The 23,222-nt window shown below is 36.9% G+C and overlaps 1 protein-coding gene across 2 annotated transcripts in view; it reads left to right on the top strand.

Annotated features, from left to right (window-relative positions):
- Positions 1-23,222, top strand: part of LOC127839798 (SH3 and multiple ankyrin repeat domains protein 3-like) — a 53,488-nt gene that overhangs the window by 3,199 nt on the left and 27,067 nt on the right. For both annotated transcript variants that reach the window (XM_052368187.1, XM_052368194.1), the window contains exons 2-8: positions 7,721-8,092; positions 8,540-8,668; positions 9,505-9,659; positions 13,776-13,994; positions 16,956-17,031; positions 21,954-22,097; positions 22,655-22,878. In XM_052368187.1, coding sequence (XP_052224147.1) covers positions 7,721-8,092; positions 8,540-8,668; positions 9,505-9,659; positions 13,776-13,994; positions 16,956-17,031; positions 21,954-22,097; positions 22,655-22,878 — 1,319 coding nt within the window. The remainder of the gene's footprint in view (positions 1-7,720; positions 8,093-8,539; positions 8,669-9,504; positions 9,660-13,775; positions 13,995-16,955; positions 17,032-21,953; positions 22,098-22,654; positions 22,879-23,222) is intronic.

Here is a 23,222-nt window from a genome sequence, read left to right as displayed (position 1 = left end):
TCAAGGTCACAGTGACCCGAAATAGTAAAATGGTTTCCGGATGATAACTCAAGAACGCTTAGGCCTAGGATAATGAAACTTCATAGGTACATTGATCATAACTCGTAGATGACCCCTTTTGATTTTCAGGTCATTAGGTCAAAGGTCAAGGTCACAATGACCCAAAATAGTAAAATGGTTTCCTGATGATAACTCAAGAATGCTTAGGCCTATAATCATGAAACTTCATTGGTACATTTATCATGACTCGTAGATGACCCCTATTGATTTTCAGGTCACTAGGTCAAAGGTCAAGGTCACGGTGACCCAAAATAGTAAAATGGTTTCCAAATGATAACTCAAGAACGCTTATGCCTAGGATCATGAAACTTCATAGGTACATTGATAATGACTCGAAGATGACCCCTATGGATTTTCAGGTCACTAGGTCAAAGGTTAAGGTCAAGGTGACCTGACATATTAAAATGGTTTCTGGATGATGACTCAAGAATGCTTATGCCTAGGTTCATGAAACCTCATAGGTATAATAATCATGACTCGCAGATGACCCCTATTGATTTTCAGGTCTCTAGGTCAAAGGTCATGTTCACAGTGCCAAAAAATGTATTCACACAATGGCTGTCAAGGTGACTCAACTTAGAAAAATGGTTTCCGGATGATAACTCAAGAATGCTTACGCCTAGGATCATGAAACTTCAAAGGTACATTGATCATGACTCGCAGATGAAATAATGATGAAACTTGACCAGGATGTTTGTCTGGACAATATCTAGGTCAAGTTTGACATTTGGTAAAAATTGAATGAACCGACTCCTCTCAGGTGAGCAAACTAGGGCCATTTTGGCCCTCTTGTTTTGAAACCTTCAATTGGGAGTTTTTTGACAGCAATTGGCAAATGTGTATTTTTTTCCTAATAAAGAAAGTGCCGTTTTCCGGTACTTGATAAAGAAGGAAAAAATCGCTTGGGATACATTTAAGTATGCTTAAGAGTATGCAGGGTACATTAAGTAGTACCTGAGCCTACAATGATCAATTGAGCACAATTGACATACTCATAAAAGTTACTGTACCTATAATAATCAATAAGGCCTGCATGTGGGTGCTTTGGGATCTATTTCAGCGAATATTTTTGCCCGATTGGGAGTACTGGTACCATCTCGCAAAAAAAACCTGCTATTGGGAAAACATTTGGACAGATATCGGGAAATTTGTATTTGTTTTCTAATTGGGAAAGTGTCGTTTTCCGGTAGTTTATAAAGAAGGAAAAAACTCTCTGTCTTTCAAACAACTTCCAAAGACCATCTGACATCTCAAATCTTATATTTGCATTTTTAGCTCGAATATTATATATGAAATTTATATAGTGGAGCTATCCTACTCACCCCGGCGTCGGCGTGAGCGTCTGCGTTAGCGTTAGCATGCAAATATTAAAGTTTTCGTACTACCCCCATTTATTTTCATTGTCCCTTGACATATTGCTTTCATATTTTGCATACTTGTTTACCAACATCACCCAAACCTATAAACAAGAGCAGAAAACTCTATCAAGCATTTTGTCATAATTATTGCCCCTTTTATACTTAGAATATGCATATTATTGATAAATCTATGTTTAAGTTTGCGCACTAACCCAAATATTTCCTATATCCTTTGACACATTGCTTTTATATTTTGCATACTTGTTTACCAACATGACCCCAACCTATAGACAAGAGCAGACGACTGTATCAAGCATTTTTACATAATTATGGCCCCTTTTACACTTAGATAGATAATTGAACATTTTGCTTAAATTGCCATAACTTCTTTATTTATGATCGCATTTTATTATTACTTTGACAAAACAACACTTACCTGAATACCACAATGGATTCCACCCAAACAATACCCCACGCCCCTACCCAGAATCCCTTACCACCCCAACCTCCCCCCCCAATTTTTTTTTTAAACATCATCTAATATATTACCCCACCCCACATTATACCCCCTTCTTACCCCCTACCCCCCTACCCCCCCCCATTTTTTTTTAAACATCTAATAAATTACCCCAACCCACATTATACCCCCCTCTCTCCCCCCTATCCCCCCCCAAAAAAAAAATCTCTTTTTTTATTTTTGAAAGATCGTCTAATAAATGACCACACCCCACATTACACATTATACCCCCTTTCAACCCCCCCCCCCCCCAAATTTATATATTTTTTCCTTTATTTTTATTTTTGAAAGATCGTCTAATAAATTATTGCATATGAACAATTTCCCCATGATGGCTTACGCTACAATGTCAAGCACTTGAATAGTCGAGCGCGCTGTCCTCTGACCACTCTTGTTTAAAGTACTGTTCAACCTAACTAAGTGGTCGTTTGAGTTAAGCGGTCACCTGATGTTAGCAAGCAGTCTAGATAACAAGATAACAAAATAAGAAATTCTTTATTACACCATAGTTTAATGTTCACCTGTCTTTAGTGGCCAATGACAAGACTTGAAGAATATTCAATGTCAAAAGCCATTTTTCTGTCGTATGCACTCATGAGGCAGTCATTTTGAAGTGTGAAAAGTAAACACTCAACTTGATCTGCATTTTTGTCTCGTACCTCTGAGGTCATAGTTTCTATTATGTGGTCAAAGAATCTGATTGAAGTAAGCGCTTTTAGAATGATCGCTTAAAAGTATTTTACAATATTAAAGTAGTTTTTAACTACCGGTAATAAAATGTGTCCTCTGCCAAAGGTGGAGGGATATAGCATGGGCTTGTCTGTCCATCTGTTACAAAACTGTGCATGGCTTTATCTAAAAAACTATATGGGATATGAACATAGAACTTCATGGGTGTATAGATATCAATGATGAGAAGTGCCATGCAGCAGCACATGAACCATAACCCTACACTTTCTTAAGAGTTTTTACCATTCGTTTGTTTAGCTCACCTGTCACGAAGTGACATGGTGAGCTTATGTGACCGTGTGATGTCCGGCGTCCGTTGTGTGTGCGTGTGTGCGTCTGTCAACAATTTGTTTGTGTAGACAGTAGAGGGCACAGTTTTCATGCAATCTTTACGAAATTTGGTCAGAATGTTTATCTTGATGAAATCTGGGTTGGGATTGTATTTGGGTCATCTGGGGTCAAAAACTAGGTCACTAGGTCAAAAACTAGGTAACATAATAGGTCAAATAATAGAAAAACCTTGTGTAGACAATAGAGGTCGCAGTTTTCATCCAATCTTTATGAAATTTGGTCAGAATGTTTATCTTGATAAAATCTGGGTTGGGATTGTATTTGGGTTATCTGGGGTCAAAAACTAGGTCACTTGGTCAAAAACTAGGTCAAATAATAGAAAAACCTTGTGTAGAAAGTAGAGGTCAAAGTTTTCATCCAATCTTTATGAAATTTGGTCAGAATGTTTATCTTGATGAAATCTGGGTTGGGATTGTATTTGGGTCATCTGGGGTCAAAAACTAGGTCACTAGGTCGAAAACTAGGTCAAATAATAGAAAACCTTGTGTAGACAGTAGAGGTCAAAGTTTTCATCCAATCTTTATGAAATTTGGTCAGAATGTTTATCTTGATGAAATCTGGGTTGGGAGTGTATTTGGGTCATCTGGGGTCAAAAACTAGGTCATTAGGTAAAAAACTAGGTCAAATAACAGAAAAATCTTGTGTAGACACTAGAGGTCGCAGTTTTCATCCAATCTTTATGAAATTTGGTCAGAATGTTTATCTTGATGAAATCTGGGACCCAGGGTTGGGATTGTATTTGGGTCATCTGAAGTAAAAAACTAGGTTACTAGGTCAAATAATAGAAAAACCGTCAACAATTTGTTTGTGTTGACAGTAGAGGTCACAGTTTTCATCCAATCTTAATGAAATTTGGTCAGAATGTTTATCTTGATGAAATCTAGGTTGGGATTGTATTTGGGTCATCTGGGGTCAAAACGTAGGTCACTAGATAAAAAACAAGGTCACTAGGTCAAATAATAGAAAAACCTTGTGTAGACAATAGAGGTCACAGTTTTCATCCAATTTTTATGAAATTTGGTTAGAATGTTTATCTTGATAAAATCTGGGTTGGGATTGTATTTGGGTCATCTGGGGTCAAAAACTAGGTCACTAGGTCAAATAATAGAAAAACCTTGTGCAGACAATAGAGGTCACAGTTTTCATCCAATCTTTATACAATTTGATCAGAATGTTTATCTTGATGAAATCTGAGTTGGGATTGTATTTGGGTCACCTGGGATTAAAAACTAGGTCACTAGGTCAAATAATAGAAAAACCTTGTGTAGACAATAGAGGTCACAGTTTTCATCTAATCTTTATGAAATTTGGTCAGAATGTTTATCTTGATGAAATCTGGGTTGGGATTGTATTTGGTTAGTCAGGTGAGCGATTCAGGGCCATCATGGCCCTCTTGTTTAATGATTTAACTTTACAGGGCAATATCTCAGATACCATTCAAGACTTTAATATGAAACTGCATGGGTGTATAGATATCAAATACGGTAGGTGAATTGCAATGCATAAAAACAATTACCCTACTCTTAAATATTTTTTAGGATTTTACCATATAAGTCCATTTATCACGTGACGAGCATTGCACCCATCCATAAAAAAACTTAATTTGGCGGGGATGTCAATTAAACAAAGAATCTTGTTTTAAATTTCATTTTCCTGTCACTGTTTTATCTAGCTTTCTAGCATACGCATTAATTTTACATTTATAAATTACTCATTAACAATGAGCCTAAAACACAAATGCCTCGTGTTACAACAGTGAGTTAAGTGTGTGAAACATCAACGTTATAAAACATTTTTAGCTCATCTATTTTTGAAAAAAAAAATGAGCTATTGTCATCACCTTGGCATCGGCGTCGGCGTCTGAGTCGGCGTCCGGTTAAGTTTTGCGTTTAGGTCCATTTTTCTCAGAAAGTATCAATGCTATTGCATTCAAACTTGGTACACTTACTTACTATCATGAGGGGACTGGGCAGGCAAAGTTAGATAACTCTGGCGTGCATTTTGACTGAATTATGTGCCCTTTTTATACTTAGAAAATTGAAAATTTTGGTTAAGTTTTGCGTTTAGGTCCACTTTTATGTCCCCCACTATAATAGTGGGGGACATATTGTTTTTGCCCTGTCTGTCTGTTGGTCTGTTGGTCCGTTGGTCTGTTGGTCTGTTTGCGCCAACTTTAACATTTTGCAATAACTTTTGCTATATTGAAGATAGCAACTTCATATTTGGCATGCATGTGTATCTCATGAAGCTGCACATTTTGAGTGGTGAAAGGTCAATTTCAAGATCATCCTTCAAGGTCAGAGGTCAAATATATGTGGCCAAAATCGCTCATTTTATGAATACTTTTGCAATATTGAAGATAGCAACTTGATATTTGGCATGCATGTGTATCTCATGGAGCTGCACATTTTGAGTGGTGAAAGGTCAAGGTCAAGGTTATCCTTCAAGGTCAGAGGTCAAATATATGTGGACCAAATCGCTTATTTTATAAATACTTTTGCAATATTGAAGATAGCAACTTGATATTTGGCATGCATGTGCATCTCATGGAGCTGCACATTTTGAGTGGTGAAAGGTCAAGGTCAAGGTCATCCTTCAAGGTCAGAGGTCAAATATATGTGGCCCAAATCGCTTATTTTATGAATACATTTGCAATATTGAAGATAGCAACTTGATATTTGGCATGCATGTGTATCTCATGGAGCTGCACATTTTGAGTGGTGAAAGGTCAAGGTCATCCTTCACAAGGTCAAGGTCATCCTTCAAGGTCAAACATCATATAGGGGGACATTGTGTTTCACAAACACATCTTGTTTCAGAAAGTATCAATGCTATTGCATTCAAACTTGGTACACTTACTTACTATCATGAGGGGACTGGGCAGGCAAAGTTAGATAACTCTGGCGTGCATTTTGACAGAATTATGTGCCCTTTTTATACTTAGAAAATTGAAAATTTTGGTTAAGTTTTGTGTTTAGGTCCATTTTATTCCTTAAGTATCAAAGCTATTGCTTTCATACTTGCAACACTTACTAACTATCATAAGGGGACTGTGCAGGCAAAGTAATGTAACTCTGACTGGCATTTTGACAGAATTATGTGCCCTTTTTATACTTAGAAAATTGAAAATTTGGTTATGTTTTGTGTTTAGGTCCACTTTATTCCTACAGTATCAAAGCTATTGCTTTCATACTTGCAACACTTATTAACTATCGTAAGGGGACTGTGCAGGCAAAGTTATGTAACTCTGACTGGCATTTGGACGGAATTATGGGCCCTTTATACTTAGAAAATTGAAAGTTTGGTTAAGTTTTGTGTTTTGGTCCACTTTACCCCTAAAGTATCATAGATATTGCTTTCATACTTGGAACACTCGCAAACTATCATAAGGGTACAGTAAAAGGACAAGTTGCATAACTCTGGATATCATTTTTACGGAATTATGGCCCTTTTTTGACTTAGTAACTTTGAATATATGGTTAAATTTTGTGTTTCGATCCACTTTACTTCTTAAGTATCAAGGCTATTGCTTTCAAACTTCAAATACTTTCATGCTATCATGAGGTTACTGTACCTGGCAAGTTGAATTTTACCTTGACCTTTGAATGACCTTGACTCTCAAGGTCAAATTATTAAATTTTGCTAAAATTGCCATAACGTAGATTTGATTGATACTTTGACAAAACTACTCTTACCTGACATACCACAATAGACTCCACCCAAACCATCGCCCGTGCCCTTCCCCCCCCCTCCCGAATCCCCCCCTATTTTTTTTATATTTTTTTTAAGATCATCTCACAAATGACCACCACACCCTCACACTATTTTACCCCCCCCCCACCCCACCCCCTCCCCAATTTTTTTTTTTAAACGGTTAAAAAACAAAACTATTTATTTTGATTATTTTATGATTGAAATACCGTCCAACCATCGCACCCAAGAATCCCCCCCCCCCCTCCCCCCACCCGAATCCCCCCCTCCCCCAATTTTTTTTTTTTTTTTTTTTTTTTTTTTTAAGATCATCTCACAAATTACCACCACACCCTCACACTATACCCCCCACCTCACCCCCCCAATTTATTTTTTTTGAAACGGTTAAAAAACACAAATATTTATTTTTATTATTTTATGTTTGAAATAACGTCCAACCATCGCACCCAAAAATCCCCCCCCCACCCCACCCCCCCCCCCCCTCCCGCCGATTTTTTTTTTCCTTTTTTTCGCATTTTTGGAAGATAATGTTATAAATGTCCACACCCCCACACAACACACAATGCACCCCTCTTCACTCCACCCCTCTCTCCTTTGTGATTGAAAATGAGAGTCCCTTCACCTTTAAAAAGAAAATAGATGAGCGGTCTGCACCCGCAAGGCGGTGCTCTTGTTCTTAATTATAATGATTTGTGCTAAGTTTTTCGTTGTAATCCCTTGCCAAAGGCGAAGGATAGATAATTGGCTGTGTCTGTACATCTGTCATTCCATCTGTCATTCTGTCAGCAATTCAGTCAGTCATTCTGTTGTTTTTTTCATAATGTCAGTCTGTCTGTCTGTCTGTCACAACATTTTGAAATTGGCAGGGGATATCAATAGAAAAATTGGTCACCTGATTCTATCAGCCACCTACAGAGTCTTTGACGACTTCCATTCTATTTATCCCAGCCTTGTTCATGAACAACTGTCATTCTAAACATGATTTTATTTTCAGATTTTCAGAAAGCAGCAGCATTTATCCATGAATTTTTGTTGAAACTCCAAGACGATTCAGAATGTGCAGAGTTAAGAGACTCTTTAAATCTTGCATTGCTGCATATGCAGAAATACTACAGAGTTCTGCAGACCCGGAATCAAGAGAAAAATCTTGCTGTTAACTTGTCACTGACTGCTCGAGGACTTAGCCCAATGACACCGTTTGTTGATGCTCCTGATAAATTTCAATACAAATGGATTAATTTAGACAGTGCCAGATTGAAGGCTTCAATGACAGTGGATGAGAGCATGCACATTACTAACCTTCCTCCAATGATCCAGGCAGCAAAGGAAGGAAACACAGACTTAATCAACGACATCATTCATTCAGGTAATACTGGTATCTCTACTTGGAAAACTTGACTATAAAGAGCATGTTCTTAGAGTAGAATCCCAGATTAGCATGTGCAGTACACACAGGCTAATCAGGGATGACACTTTCTGCCTGGCCCTATACTTTAGTTTAATTAAGAAAAGACTTCTTTCAAATAAAAAATTGCATAATAAAAGTTGAAAGTGTCTTTCCTGATTAGCCTTAATGGACTGCACAGGCATATCTGGGCTGATACTTTATTCATATAAATTATAACCTGTTTTCTCAGAGCAAGGCGTATTTGGATTACTGAGTGAATGCAAACACTATATTTTCACCACAATATATTATATTGTTGTCTTACAGTTTATTAATTATTGTTTTTGCTAAATTTTCCACGTGAAACACGAAAAGAGACTCATTATGGAAACTGGTGATTTCTACACTATGTGTTATTTTTACAAGATCCAGCCAGTCTAGATGACCAGGATGGCCTGGGCAGGTCAGCGCTGACTTATGCCGTTCATTTCCATCAGATGTTGGCTCTTCAGTGTTTACTAGAGGCAGAGGCCAATCCTAATGTCACAGCTCACGGTAATGTCACAGTTCATGGTAATGTAACATCTCCTGGTTGTGCTACATCTCATGGTAATGTTACCTATCATGGTAATATTACATCTCATGGTAATGTTACATCTCATGGTAATATTACATCTCATGGTTATGTTACATCTCATGGTAATGTTGCATCTCATGGTAATGTTACATCTCATGTTAATGTTGCATCTCATGGTAATATTGCATCTCATGGTAATGTCACAGCTCATGGTGATGTTGCATAGATCTCATGGTAATGTTACAGCTCTTGGTAATGTTACATCTCATGGTAATATTACAGCTCTTTGTAATGTTACAGCTCATGGTAAAGTTACAGCTCATGGTAATATTACTGCTCATGGTAATGTCCCAGCTCATGGTAGGCCAATCCTGTATTATGTCACAGCTCATGGTAACAATGTCACACCTCTTCTGATACATGTATATTCTTGTACATCTGGCTTATTGTCAAAATGAAATGTAAAAAGTGTGTATCAATGAATCAAATGTCTTGCAATTTATGCAACTTTGAAATTTATTTATAGTAGTTTATTCAACTGCATGTGTTCATAATGTTTGTGAATTGAACTTGGCTAATACAGGTATTTAACATTACTTTACAGCACACAAGATTTTACTTTTTACAAAAGACTGAGCTAACTAAACGCTTAGTGTAACTAAAAGAAGATAAGTCGTTCTTACCAAAGAAAAACATAAATGATGTTTTGTGTATTGAAGTTAGCAATATTGTTTATATTGCTTTAATTAAAGCAAAAATTTATATTCATACAATATTGAAACAGCCCGCTCACCCCTGTTCCATTATTTTCCAGATGGTTCAACAGCCATTCATCAGGCGTGTCATGACTCCAACAGCCAGGCTCTCAGTTTGCTGCTGCAATACGGTGGCGACTTCACTATACCGGACACGCAGGGCCGTGCACCTATCCACTGGGCCTGTACAACTCCCAGCACAGAGTGCTTAAAGGTGGGTGGAGCAGGAAAAATACTTTCCACATGATCCAACAAGGCATATTTAATATTTATGCCCCCCTTCGAAGAAGAGGGGGTATATTGCTTTGCTCATGTCGGTCGGTCTGTCGGTTGGTCTGTCGGTCCGTCCACCAGGTGGTTGTCAGATGATAACTCAAGAACGCTTGGGCCTAGGATCATGAAACTTCATAGGTACATTGATCATGACTCGCAGATGACCCCTATTGATTTTGAGGTCACTAGGTCAAAGGTCAAGGTCACAGGTGAAGGTCACAGTTACTGGAAATAGGCATTTTAAGGATTTAGCATGGTTCAAACAAGGGAAACAACTACCGTTTATGCATGTTCTTTTTGTTACAGCATTTGCCTCCCTTGTAAGGCTAATTGCATTTTTGCACCACCACCACCGCCGCCGCCACTGCCGCCGCCACCACCACCACCACCAGCCCATATAGGGGGGGCATGCATGTTTTACAAACAGCCCTTGTTGTCTGTGTTTCAATACAATTGTTTTGGATGTATTTTTATGGTTCCCATTTAAAAAGGCGGCATGTAGCAGTCGTATTGTCAGTCTTTCTGTACATCTATCTTTATGAAGCTTCCTGACTCAGCCTTAACTTGCTATATATTGAAGGATTTTGTCAATTAGCAACAAATAGAGAAATATATACCACAGGTACGTACTAATACCTCATCAAACAGTCTCTCAATGTTCAATTTCATTTTTTGTATTCTTTAAACGAGTCTTCTCGAAGTTGTTGTTTATTGGTGTAAATTAATGCTGCCATGACTTGACCGTGGGATAAGCAGGGTCAATTGAAGCATTTTTCCACGAAAGCATAGGGTAATAAAAATTAATAGACTTTTTCAATATTTTTGTATCAGCCGTCACAAATTGTGGATAAAGTCAGAGAATCACTGTTTTCTTTTAAGTCTTTTCCCTGGGTAAACAAAATATGTTCTGTCAGTTTTTGTATTGGCATAACTTAGGAAGAAATGAAGGGATTCAAATATAACTTGACATAATGATAGAAAGGCATACATGGGATTTGCAGAGTTATTACCGTAACCTTAAGCCAATTGTATAATGCAGAGTATAACCCCCTTAGTATTTAAGGCATTTAATTAAAATTTGGTTAATTGTTAGAGGACATTTAAAGAAAGTACAATTACCCCAACTCTCTTATCCAACCCATGCTACATGTATGCTAAAGACAAAAAATTTCACAGGCCATGTGGTAAGATAACTTATACAATTTACTTAACCACACCAGATTTTACCAGACCTTGTACTGCTTTAAACAAAAATAATAGAATACCTTTATAGAGTTTACTGTGTCATTGTGACATTCACTATGTTTAACAATTCTTATTATAATTAAGTACCGATAACACTAAAACTAAAACCTGTGCTAAAAAAACTTATTGTAATACTTTCAATATAAAGTGAAGAAAGAGTGATTTGTTCATACAATACATGAAAAACATGTTGTGTTGCCTGTGTTACAAAACATTGTGCAATATTTGACTGGTACTAAAAATCATACATGGAGTTTGTTACGTCACAAGCAAAGATTTGCAAGTTCTACTGGGTGGTAAATTATTTTTTTTAACTTTAAACATAAATAAATATAAACCAGACCGTACTTCTTCATATGTCTAGTTTCCTCTTAATTTTTTGACCAAAACAAATTGTTACAAACTGTTTCTTTTTGTTGGACACAAGTTTATCAGCAAATTTTATCATATATGTCCAAGGTTCAACATCTTTTGCGTGGGTTTCTCTTTAATATCGGTTTAATTTCACTTGTTGTGCATACTGTACAATGTTTATCCCCCACCAAAGACAGAGATATAGTTTTGGCGTTGCCTGTCTGTCTGTTAGTTCCTCTTTCCGTCTGTTTCAAACATTTTAGGTCTTAAGCTCAGAAACTATGTAAGATTTCAACATGAAACTTCATAGGTCTATAGATTAAAAATGAATAGAAGGCGGGGGATAACAAATAAATGAATTTTCTTGTTTTAGTTTAAAATTGGGGCTGGTGTACATCCTCATTTCCAATGGAATCTTTTTTTCCCCAAATGAGACCTAGAAATTCCCAAATGGAGGTCCCCACCCCCCAAAAAATATTTTTTTTTTGCTGATTTCAACTTTTAAGTTCATCTCCCATCCAGCTCTATAAGTTTAACCTTTATAGCGAATATAATATTGAAAACACTTTTATTATAATTTTGAATAAAAACAACAACACTAATTTCCCAATTTTATTAGCGAGACTGTTTTCAGAGAAAACCAGAGCTATTGTCATAGCCAGATCGTCGTCCGCCGTCCTCAGTAGGTGTCGTGCTAAAACCTTAACATTGGCCATTACTTTTTAAATATTAAAGATAGCACCTTGATATTTGGCATGCATGTGTATCTCATGGAGCTGCACATTTTGAGTGGTAAAATTTCAAGGTGAACATCACCCTTCAAGGTCTAGGATCGAAAAAACAAAGTCAAGGGAAGTAATAAGCTTTAAATTAACATAGTTATCTGACATGCCCACGTATATATTTTTGTTGAATAAATCAAAGCGGCGCAGTAGGCGGAATTGTGTTTCTGACAAACACATTGTGGTTAAAGGTCAAGGTCATTTTTTACGGTCAATGGTAAAAAATACAAATTTAAGGGAAGTAATAAGCTTTAAAAAGGGAGATAATTATTCAATATTGAACATAGCCACTTTATATATTTGGCATGCATGTGTATCTCATGGAGCTGCACATTTCAAGTGGTCAATCAAAGTCACAGTAGTGGCTTTCAATTATTTGCTACTAAAAATAGAGATTTGTTTGAGACAATTATTTTCAAGGGAAGTAATTTATATAATTTTATCCTGTCACATGCCTTTAAATCAGCCCGATAACCAGGTAACCTAATATCCCAAAAGATATTTGGCTAGATGACCATGTGACCTAGAATATCCGTCAGTTGCTATCTGCGCATGCGCATGCATTTACTATTTTCTATTAATAAAATAGTTTTTTTTCTATTAATAAAAAACCAAATACATGTAAAAAAACATTATCATTTAAACAGCATAATTTAGTCTTTGTGTATTGAATTAATTTAGAGTAACTCGATTTCTGTGTGTTTTAACAAAATGGAAGCTAGCCTAAGCGCTTTTCCTGACGTGACGTCACAATGTTTTTTTCGCGCGTGATGTTTACCATATTACATATTTAAACACAAAATACTCGAAAACTAGATATTTTAAAAACATTTCAACGAATGTTGTGAATGTGACAGGATAAAAAGAATAATAGGTTGGTGACGTAGATGGAGAACGGTTATCTGGCTAGTCGGAGGATCTTATCAGGTTCGCCTTCGGCTCACCCGATAAATTCCTCCGACTTGCCAGATAACCATTCTCCTTCCACGTCACCAACCTATTATTCTCTATATTAATCTCATATTATATATTTCCTTACCAAGAATTGAAGTTCTTATCACAGTTACTGTATTTTAAACCACAGGCCTTGGTTGTCAGTGATGTCTGATGTGGTCATAATTGACTGTCTACAGATCTCCCCCCCCCCCTCCCCCCCCCCCCCCCCCCCCCCGGTTGGATTGGACAAAATCCAAGGGAAGTAATAAAGCTTTAAAGGGAGATGATGTCTATACCTGCCAAATGATAAATAGAAATTTTATTTCAAAGTGGCGTGCAGTAGGGGGCATTGCGTTTCTGACAAACACATCTCTTGTTGGGTCACTAGGTCAAAGGTCAAGGTCACTTTGACCTCTAAAAAGAAAAAAATTCTGACAAGCTTTCGCAGCCGAGCGTGACACCCGTTATGCGATGCTTTTGTTCTTAATGCCACGACTTTTTGCCTATCAAAAGGGACCCAGCCCAATTCCCAAAATGGTGAAAAAAACACTGCTGTATGTCATGATAGACAGTATATTATAATGGAGAAGATCAGAAAATTCAATAAATAAATAAAACTTTTCTGTTATCACAAATATTGACGGTTAATTTATCACATTTTAGTGAAAATAATTCTTTAGGGGCTCTCGGAACTTACACTCACAGCTCTGTTTGTACATGTCATGTTTTGTACATTTAAGCTACTAATCCAGCACCATGCAGATGTCAACATCCGTGACAAGGATGGCCTGTCTCCGTGCATGTGGGCATGTAGACTGGACCACATAGAGCATTTCCAGTACCTGAGTCAGGCGGAGACATTCCATGTGGACGACGGTGATGGCATTGAGCGTGACCTCATCGGCCGCACCTGGATGCACTGGGCTGTGAGAAGAATGGAGCCCCTAGAATGCCTTCAGGTAAAGACTGCTTTTCATTGGAGACTGAAAAAGCCTAGGTATTGGACAATTCGGTTTTATGCAGCTGCATGAAGTGTCATAGAAAAATTCTCTAATGGCAGAAAGTTTTGTACCAAATTAGCCTGTGGGAACTGCTTTTTTTAATGCATGTTTTCTACATGGCACACACGATTTTTGGCCTTATGTTTTTGTTAACAATGACAGCTGTTCCTCTTTATTTTGAAAAAAAGCATGAACAAGGCCTAAATTAAAATTGAGTTTGTTTGCCCTTTACCGACCGACCCACTTTTTACCCCCCGACCCAAAAATTTTTATTGCGATTTCTGAAAACTTATTTTTTTTATTTTCGTTTTTTTCGACTATGACAAAAGAGCCGAAAGCAATATTTATTCATGCGCGTATTTATATCCCTGTCTATTATTATCGCCCCTGACCGATCTAGGTCGCTCCGATGGTTGGAATTTCATACGCCCCAGAATAGACAGTAATGCAAGCGTCTATAACCAGCATCGCGATCGGCGGTGTTCCGTGAAAATGGCCGAACGACATCATACTTCATTCGGTACCCCTCGCAGATTATTATAATCGGACTCGGGAGAAATACGGGTTGAAAGTAGTCCGCCCACGTGATACCATTCTAAGAATGTTACAACAACAAAAACAATAACAACGATGGCGTCCATAATTCCTGTAGAGTTTGTACTTGCTCTGGCTTCAGAGCATAGAAAATCCCCATTTTCATCTTTGCAAAATGTAAACAACTCGCAAAACCGGCCATGTTTGTTTTTACTATGTAATTTTGATTCGCGTAGGCCCGCGTAGGTAGACCACAATACCGCTTCCGAAATGTGTATTCATACTATCTCCTTCGAGGTACTTATCCGATGTTTGACGGAAAGGGCCGAGAATTTGCGATTGATCATACTTAACCATTGGTTCGCGAAAGTAGTCGGACATATACGAGTTTACATTCGTTGTTTAGGTTACAATATACTAAATCTTTTTGGAGTGCAATGCTATACTCTCTAAAAACATGAACATCATTTATTTGAAGACACGGTTCTCTGTAGGGTCACTTGCCATGACTTTATTTGAGTATATTTCTGTGTGCATGTGGCAGGGAAAACATTGTTGTTTACTAGAAATTCACTCTTATCTGAAGATTGGAGACTACATAAGACTTTGACAGATGGCGGGAAACCCTCATGAACTGGATAGAAGCCGGTAAATAGATGGCCGTAAAACAGTGACTTTTGATTCGTGACGAGTTCTTTCTTACATATCGCGTGACCTATCTTTTTTATTGCTTAAATCAATTCGGCTTGGAATGCTCTTCGAGAAAAGGTATGGTTATGAGGGTCTCTATGCGCAAAAGTTTGACTTTATTTTTCGTTAAAGTTATTGCTTTTACATTGAATTTGTGTAGGAAATCTTTTACTATATTGTAACCTACACATGTTGTTAACGTGATCCAAGATGGCCGACAATTAAAAGAAATAACGATGCTCAGCGAGAACAAATAACTATCGAATTTACGACGGACATCATATAATTAGTATCGATTAATGAAAAGAGCGTGTCATTCTACGATTGAGCATAGGTTTTTTGCAAATGTATGAACTTAATGTCACAGAACAAGTGATAAAGTGTTTGAAAATTGGAATGCAGTCTACTCGCAAAGAAAAATACATCTTACAGTTACAGGATTTTTTTTGTCGAAAATGCAAAATAAAAGACAAACATGATTTGATTTATATGCAAGTGGATCTGTGTTTAATCAGATTCATGTGCATATTCTGCTTTACTATGTTTGCCACACTGAACAGTTTACTGTAATGGCATGTTAGTGAAATGGATATGTAAAGGTAAACTTATTTAATTTATTATTAATGTCTCTTAGCTAAATACATCGACAACACTCAAGTATATATGTTTAAAGCGTTAGTATATCCACAAACTGAAACTAACACCCACTGTCCTACAGTGGGACTAACCACCCTCTCCCCCGTTGCGCCTACACCGAAAGGTCCTGCAACGTACCTATCCAGATCCAGAATTTATTTCCCCAAATCAAGTTTTCATGCTTATGTTAGTTGCAATAATACAACTCCCAGCTATTGACCCTCTGAGCTGTACGTATGTACTCATAAAAGCTCAGAGCATTCAAGAAGAAATAATGCTTTATAATAATGTTCAGTTTGCACTTTTATGAATTTACTTTTCCATGCTGAGACTATGCACTAACCGGTCAAACACTTAAAATTGAGGCCTGTACAAACTTCAACAGGCCTGTGAATTGTTTCTCCTGGTAGGCAAGTCTGGCCTGTAAAATGTGATGGTCTTTCGCCACGTCTGAATTTTTCCATTAAAGGCTTTGGGCTGTCTTTCTACACTCCTTCAATGCTTGTTGCATGCTAATTAAGCCCAATTTAAGGGAAAGGTTTAAGTTAAAAATAAAAGCTGTCTGGCTGTTAAATAATTACAAATGCATTTGAGCAATTAAAATCATATAATGAACAAATATTTGATGTAATAACACACAAGCATGCATTTGATATTAATATATGCAAGAAACAGCAAACAAGATAATGTTAAGCTACATAGGGCTTCGTACACTGCAACAGTGCTTTAATAAAAGTGTTTTAAATATTCATAGACTATTAGTGTATTAAAAACATAATTTCTCAAACAAAATAAAATAATTTTCCTACCTACCTACCCACCTGTAAAATTTAGGGTCTGTAAAGGGCAAACCAACAATATTTTAATTGTGGCCCAATACACTTGAATACACTTTTGTAAAGACTAACATTTTCATACACATGTTTAAATTGTATGATGCAAATCTTACATAAATGTCCATCTATTATATATAAAAAAATCAATGATGTTTGACCATATTTACAAATTGGTTATTGTTAGGTAGAACAAAAATTAGAGTTGATGTTTTTATTCTTGCAGACTCTGTTGACACAAGACACGGCAGCTATCAAAGATGATGAGGGAAGAACAGTGCTACTGACAGCAGCTGAACTCGGTGAGTGTAGGAATTCAATACCCCATGAGCTGCATCATGCCAAAATGGGTCTTATGCAATATGTGTCGAGAGCAACTCCTAACCAACCTGCACAATCTTGCTGTCTGGTCAGGAGCTATGCCGTTGGTTATGAGATCACGAAAGAAAAAGGCTTCAACATTGTTGACTCCATCTGGTAGGGTCTAATGAGGATAAAATAAGACATGCTTCCAATCACAACAAATTCGGCACAGGTTATCATCTCTACATGTAACTAAAACAGGACCTTAACCATGTGTGTTGTCTTTTTATGCTCCCCCAAAATTTATTTTGGGGAGAGCATATAGTCGCCGCTTTGTCTGTCCGTGCGTCTGTCTGTCCGTCCGTGCACAATTTTTATCCGGGCTATTACTCAGCAACTAATGACCGGAATTCAATGAAACTTTATGGGAAGCTTCACTACCAAGAGGAGGAAATAAAATTTCGGCGGAGCATATAGTTGCCAGTTTGACCTTTCTTTCCTACTTACTTTAGTCACACTTTTGTTACAGTTTCTCATAGCACCTTCAATACTTAACAGATCTCTTTCATATTTGGCATGTAGTTACCTTGCATGGACCTCTACCTTTTGATGAGGTTTGAGGTCACTGGGGTCAAGGTCAAGGTCACTGAGGCTAATAATAGATTTTTCAGTCACTCTTTTGTTACAGTTTCTCATAGCACCTTCAATACTTAACCGATCTCTTTCATATTTGGCATGTAGGTACCTTGCATGGACCTCTACCTTTTGCTGAGGTTTGAGGTCACTGGGGTCAAGGTCAAGGTCACTGAGGCTAATAATAGATTCTTTTGTCACACTTTTGTTACAGTTTCTCATAGCACCTTCAATACTTTACTGATATCTCTTTCATATTTGGCATGTAGATACCTTGCATGGACCTATACCTTTTGATGAGGTTTGAGGTCACTGGGGTCAAGGTCAAGGTCACTGAGGCTGATAATAGATTTTTCCGTAACTCTTTTGTTACAGTTTCTCATAGCACCTTCAATACTTAACCGATCTTTTTCATATTTGGCATGTAGGTACCTTGCATTGACCTATACCTTTTGATGAGGTTTGAGGTCACTGGGCTCAAGGTCAAGGTCACTGAGGCTAATAATATATTTTTCCGTCACTCTTTTGCTACCATTTCTCATAGCGCCTTCAATACTTAACCAATCGCTTTCATATTTGGCATGTAGGTACCTTGCATGGACCTCTACCTTTTGATGAGGTTTGAGGTCACTTGGTCAAGGTCACAGAGGCTAAAAATAGATATTTTTAGGTGTTTATTAACACATACATTGACAAAGCGCATCATCAGGGAGCATCCATGAGTTTCACTGATATTCTTGTTTTCTATATACATTTAATCTTAATTTGGTAAAATATGCATCACATTTATTAAATACATTAAAAATTTAAGATCACTGGCAATGGTTCACTTCTTTAACATTAAGTGCAAAAAATCATTAACTATGCAAAGATTATTTTTCCCCATGTTTTGAATTCTCCACCACAAGGCCATATGGGCCATTTGTTGTGAAACAGGTCAGTGCGCTTTATTGATCAACACTTGTGGAGTCACGCATAAAAGAGTGCAATAAAAGGACATTTAAACAGGTTGAAAGCATTCTTATATATGAAACCACATTGTGTGATAATCAAATTAAATATGCAGTATTTATGAATGAAGAATGATATGCCCTGTTACCTCACATAATGTTTAGTTTGGATTAATTCAGAATGATTCAGAACATTTTTAAATATAGCTTTTTTAAATTTATTGATTGATTATGATGTTATTACAGCTGTGTGTGGCTGTAGAATTTATATAATAAAACCACGCTCTGGGGGAATGTGGCTAAATGCTTCTGTGTAGAGTTGACCCATAATAACCTGTGCAGTTGGCATAGGCTAAACAATGTTTATACTTTCTGCTATAATTGGATTTTCCTTAATAAAAGACCTTTTTTAAAACAAGCATTTGCATTAAGCCCCCTTTTCCCAGAACGTTGCTCGTATAATTATATAAATTACTGCGGTTGAAACCAGCATATTGTACACCATTTGTTCTTAATGTAAACATATCTTGGGTTGTAAGTGTTGTTAAGTGTTTTAGCTACAATGAGTTTGCTGAGGATATTATGACATATTAATTGTTTCACAATTTTATTTCCTTTCAATCTAGTTTCTTTAGATTACTTAAGGAAGTTTGAAATTGAATTTTGTTATTATTTTGCAATTGATTTCAATGACAACTTGTTCTATCAACAAACACATGATCCAGTTTAATGTTGCTCACACAGATTTGTATGTCCCCCACCACTATAGTGGGGGACATATTGTTTTTGCCCTGTCTGTTGGTTTGTTTGTTGGTTTGTTTGTTTGCCCCAACTTTAACATTTGCCATAACTTTTGCAATATTGAAGATAGCAATTTGATATTTGACATGCATGTGTATCTCATGGAGCTACACATTTTGAGTGGTGAAAGGTCAAGGTCATCCTTCAAGGTCAAAGATCAAATATATGGGCCAAAATCGCTCATTTAAAGTCACTTTTGCAATATTGAAGCTAGCAACTAGATATTTGACATGCATGTGTATCTCATTGAGCTGCACATTTTGAGTGGTGAAAGGTCAAGGTCATCTTTCAAGGTCAAAGGTCATATATATGGGGACATAGTGTTTCACAAACACATCGCTTGTGTATACATGTTTCTTTACTGTTATTAGATTAGATGTAATATGTACGCCTTATGGATGGGCTCAACTTAAAGCTGATATGTCACATATATTTGGAAAATGACAAAATTAAAATCCACAAACTAAACATATTACAACAAAGCTATGGATTGAGCGATCAAAAATAGGGAGGGGGCTTTAGAGGGGAAAGGTTGACTTTGTTTGCATGATCATTGTATGGTAAACTTTCAACATGAAGTGACTCAAATATGCTGGTTGGATTTAAGTTTTTGAATCAGAATAATACCAAAGGAGGCCACATTTTATCCCCTGCCAAAGGGGAGGGATATAGAATTGGCTGTATCTATCAGTCATCAATCTGTCATAAAACCTTTTGGGATATATCTCAGAAACTTTATAAGATATCAACATGAAACTTCATAGGTGCATAGATATCAATGAGGAGAAGTGCCATGCGCAAGAACCATACCCATACAATCTCTTTAATCAGTTATTGCCCTTTGTTTGTTTGTATTTAACTTTTCAGGGCTATTTCTCAGAGACCATGCAAGACTTCAACATGAAACTTAATGGGTGTATAGATATTAATGAGGAGAAGTGCCATGCATAAGAACCATAACCCCTAACTTTCATAAACACGAGTTATTGCCCTTTGTTGTAATTGTATGATGGAACATTTCAGGGCTATATTGCAAATACAAGTAAAACCTTGTAAACACTCTAGAGGCCACATGTATTGTCCAATCATCCTGAAACTTGGTAAGAAATTTGTCCCAATGATGTCTTGGACGAGTTTGAAAATGGTTCCGTTTGGTTGAAAAATATAGCCACTAGGAGGCAGGGTATTTTTTCTTATACGGCTTTAATAAAAACTTGTCAACATTCTAAAAGTCACATTCATTGTCCAATCATTATGAGACTTGGTCAGAACATTTGTTCTAATGATATCTTAGACGAGCTTCTGGTCTGTTAAAGAACATGGCCACCAAGGGGCGGGGAAAATATCCTTATATGGCTATAGTAAAACCTTGTTTAGAAACTTGGTCAGAAGATTTGTCCCAATAATATCTAGGATGAGTTTGCAAATGGTTCCAGTCTGTTGAAAAACATGGCCGCCAAGGGGCTGGGAATTTATCCTTATATGGCTATAGTAAAACCTTGTTAGCACTCTAAAAGTTACATTTATAGTTCTTTCTTCATGAAACTTGGTCAGAACATTTTTTCTAAAGATATCTTGGGCTGCTCAGAACAGGTCAGTTCCTTTGTATCTCAGGTGAGCAACTTTGGGCCTTTAAGGTGCTCATGTTAACATTAAGTTATTGCCCTTTGTTATTTTTGTATAATGTAACTTTTCAAGGCTTTATCTCAGATATGCTACAAGGTTTCAACATGAAACTTCATGGGTGTATAGATATCAATGAGGAGCATTGCATTTCATAAAAACAATTACCTTTCACAGTGATTTTTTTTGCTAAAAATTACCGCCGATTTTCGGCTGCTCCCCAATCGCAAAAATCAACGTTTTTTCCCCTAAAAGCTGACCAAAATTTCCCCCAAAAAAGCCCACTTTCCAAAAAAATATTTTTTTTTTTTTTTTAAGAACAAAGTCTCATATGACATATGATTTCTTAACTCTAGATCTCAACTTTATTTTTTAAACATCCTGCAAAATATATAACTTTAATTTAGTCCTGTGTGTCGATAAATAATTCCCAAATTTGCCACTAAAGTATATTGATTAAAAAAATCCCCATTTGACCAGACTCCTTTTCCCAAAATGGCTAGAAAAAAACCTGAACGTGCACTTAAAAACAATTTTAATTCTGTTACTTATAATCATATTTATAATGCTTAATTTTTCCTAATTTCATGGTTTATCGCACTATTTTCCCCTATTTCATGGTTTATTGCACTAATTTTCCCAATTCACATGGCACAGGCTGTAACAAATAAAAGCCAAAAAAAATCACTGCTTCACTAAATCATTTTTTATGACTCTACTGTGCCATGTATCAAAATTTATTTGGCGGGGGATATCAATTCAACGAATTGCTTGTAATATAAGTGTGGCGCAAAAAACTTAAAGTGAGGCCTCTGCCATTTTGACTTAATTAAATCCTGACAAAAATTGTGGCAATATTTTGACATACATGTAGCTCTTGATTTTCTATGATTGTGACATCTCTTGTTGTTCAGGTTCATTGGCAGCCTGCAAGATCATTCTGGATATTGGTGGTGCACACTGCATCAGTGATCGTGACGCACAAGGGCGCAATGCTCTCCATCTTGCAACAATTGGGGGACATGGAGACGTTGTAAACTTTCTCTTGGACCAGTCTGGTAGGTCATTTAGAATTAACTAGCTTTAAGTAATTTGTTATTTACTTAATTTAGTTTAAACCTTTTTATTTACCAGTAAGCCTGATTGAATCAAACGCTTCAGGTGTATTTAAACCCTCTTGAGTCCGTTTCCTGGTCCTAGAACCAATACTTTAGGGGAGATCTCAAGAAAGCTCCGCTAATGGGGATCAAACCTGTGACCTCCAGAACGCTAGCGGACACTATATCTATTACGCCACGTCAACCTCATAAATTGTTATTTACTTGTCACAGTATTTGAACTTTTGACATCCAGTCAAAGGTCTGTATGTGTTGTTTAAAATTGTTAGATTGACCAAACAATTTTTGTCATAACCAACAAATATACTGTATTTTTCATCTTTTAAGATAAGTTGAACATCTTTATGTAAATATTTAGATGTTAACAAGTGGTGTTAACTAACTTTTTTAAAGGGAGCTTGTAGCATTTTCTTGCAAATATTCTCCTGCCATGCTAATTTGAATGATTAAGTGTTGTTTTGGCGCATTATTGTACTTTTCACAATATCACGATTTAGCTGACCTGTCGGTGGTTGATAAATTCAACGCCACGCCATGGGATTACGCCAAGAACCGCCAGCTGCACTACTGTCAGCTGATCATCATGTCTCATCAGCGGCAGCGCCTGGTCAGCAATCCCACAAGCCCCCTGCCTAACGGTCTTGGGCTAATGATGAACGGCGCAATGGGTGGCTACTTCTCACGTGGAGACTTCGAAAACAGCATGGATTTTGATTATGCTGTATGTTGAAGTATACGGAAGTTTTGTGTATTGGTTTATTCACAATTTAAAAATAACTTGGGTTAATTTAAGACACACCCTGTAGAGAAAAGGCATACTTTCTTATCTTTAAAATACAACTATTAAAGCTTACTTCCATTTGGATGTAATATAATAGTATCCTGACAGGAATGAAACTCTTTGATATACCCCCACATGTGAGCCTAAAATGGAAAGGTTTGCAGAAAAATCAGTGTCAAATAAGAATCAGTCAGCTCTTATTTTAATATTTACAAAATCATTGTTCATTTGGGCTTGATTTTCCTATAAAACCTGCACAAACAACTGGTTAGTGGTTTGCATCA

This window comes from Dreissena polymorpha, chromosome 1, assembly GCF_020536995.1.
Source record: "Dreissena polymorpha isolate Duluth1 chromosome 1, UMN_Dpol_1.0, whole genome shotgun sequence".
Classification (NCBI taxonomy): domain Eukaryota; kingdom Metazoa; phylum Mollusca; class Bivalvia; order Myida; family Dreissenidae; genus Dreissena; species Dreissena polymorpha.
Note: the sequence above shows the minus strand (reverse complement) of the source record. Positions and strands in the feature narration are given on the sequence as shown.